Raw genomic sequence first — 1,696 nt, forward strand, 5'->3', positions numbered from 1 at the left:
AGCCGGGTGCACTGACAGGCTAGCCTGGGACACCATGGGGATGTTCAGCGACAGACAGTCCCTGCCGCCTCTCTGCTGACTGGCAGGGGTCAGGCGGTGTGAGGAGCCTGTGGGAACAGCTGCCTGCTGCTCTCGGGTGAGGCTCCTGTCCCTGCACCCTGCCAAATTCCCTGGGCCTTCCTCCTTAACATCCGACTTCCTCATGCCCCTTCTCCAGACTGGGAGGACAGAACATAAGCCAAGGATGCATGCAGCAGCCCCTATGACTGCTGCTGCAGCCAACACACCAGTACCACTCGCGGCGGTGCCAGTACTGCTGCCACCGCAATGCTGGTAACAACCGCGGTGATGATGGCTAACAGCATTCGGTGCCTGCTGCCCACCAGGTGCTGGGCTAGGGCTGTGAACACATCTCCCCTCCACAGCCAGGAGCAAGGTGCTCACATCATCCCTGTTTATAGGATACCGCACTGGGGTGTGGAAGTTGTCACTTGCCCAAGGTCACACATTAGTGAGCAGCAGGGCCGGGGTCTGAGTCCAGGCTCCCAAGGAGCCACGTGGCGTAAAGAGGCCCCTGGAGGAGGAGATTTGGCAGGTGAAGGCTTTCCCATGTTTCCCACACAGGACAGTGTGGAACCAGCCCCTGCTCTGAAATCGAGGGAGGAGGGAAGTCAATGTTCTATTCATCCAGTGGGATGGTCATTTGGACTTGGTCCCGCGTAGCTTCCAAAAATCAACCCCACAGCACGAGCTCCCAGCCTGGCAATGTGCCTGGACTCCGCTGCCAGCCTCTGCCCCACGGCCACTGCAGGCTGCGCTGGAAGGACACCCCCACAACAGTGCCTCCCTTGGCAGATGGGGCACAGAGGCCACCAGAAGGTCACCAAACCGGTTAGAGGAAGAGCAGAGGTTAAGCCCTCCTCTCCCGCCCCCACCCCATGATCTTCCTGTGGTTCGCCTTGCAAAGCCATTCCTGTCGAGAAATAATAATCGATCCAGCATCTGCGTGGAGCTTTGGCATTCATAAAGCACTGCCAGGTGCATTGTCTCACCTGGAAAACTCCAGCGTCTCTTCACACCCCTGACACACGGGCAGGAGGCAGACAAATACGAAGTCTTTGCATACGAGGAAGGAAAAGCGGAGTATGTGTTGGGGTGGTTATTTCCTCCAAGTGACTCAATTCCAGTTGATCAGTTTTCAACCACCACCACCCCTGCAGGAATTTGTGGTCTAAGCCCCATTGTGCCTGACTGGCGGGAGGTGCCAGATCCAAGCTGCTGCTCCCGGGACCCAGGGCAGGACCTGGTCACCCTGCATGGATGTAACTCTTAAATAGGGCCTCCCTAGAGACTGAATGTGCTCCTCAGCCTCCAGCCCAGCCTTATCTCATTCTGTCTCAGCCTCTCCCTGCTGTTTTTCAGGCTTTTCTTATTTCCAGAAATTAAAAGGGCAGAGACATGCCCCATGACTTGAGTTGCAGTTGAAGACAGGGAAAATTCAGAGGCCCTGCTAGGAAAAAATATGCACTTATTTCATACACAAATATTAAATGCAAATTGAACCCTGACAATTGTACATTAAAAGACAGCAAGGCACTGAGCTTTTGTCCCTGCTGTTTGTCCTTGGGTCTTGGAGACAGGACCTGGGGTGCCACCTCACCTGCTCCATCTCACCTGCTCCATCTCACCTGCTCCA

General features: G+C 55.5%; 1 protein-coding gene across 1 annotated transcript in view; it reads left to right on the plus strand.

The window, feature by feature from the left end:
• The window catches only part of EDAR (ectodysplasin A receptor), a 103,976-nt gene that overhangs the window by 88,318 nt on the left and 13,962 nt on the right, over positions 1–1,696 (plus strand). The window contains exons 11-13 of the mRNA XM_011980556.1: positions 279–333; positions 625–891; positions 1,221–1,322. Of these exons, the coding sequence (XP_011835946.1) occupies positions 279–333; positions 625–891; positions 1,221–1,322 (424 nt within the window). The remainder of the gene's footprint in view (positions 1–278; positions 334–624; positions 892–1,220; positions 1,323–1,696) is intronic.

Source organism: Mandrillus leucophaeus, unplaced genomic scaffold, assembly GCF_000951045.1.
Source record: "Mandrillus leucophaeus isolate KB7577 unplaced genomic scaffold, Mleu.le_1.0 Scaffold214, whole genome shotgun sequence".
Taxonomy (NCBI): domain Eukaryota; kingdom Metazoa; phylum Chordata; class Mammalia; order Primates; family Cercopithecidae; genus Mandrillus; species Mandrillus leucophaeus.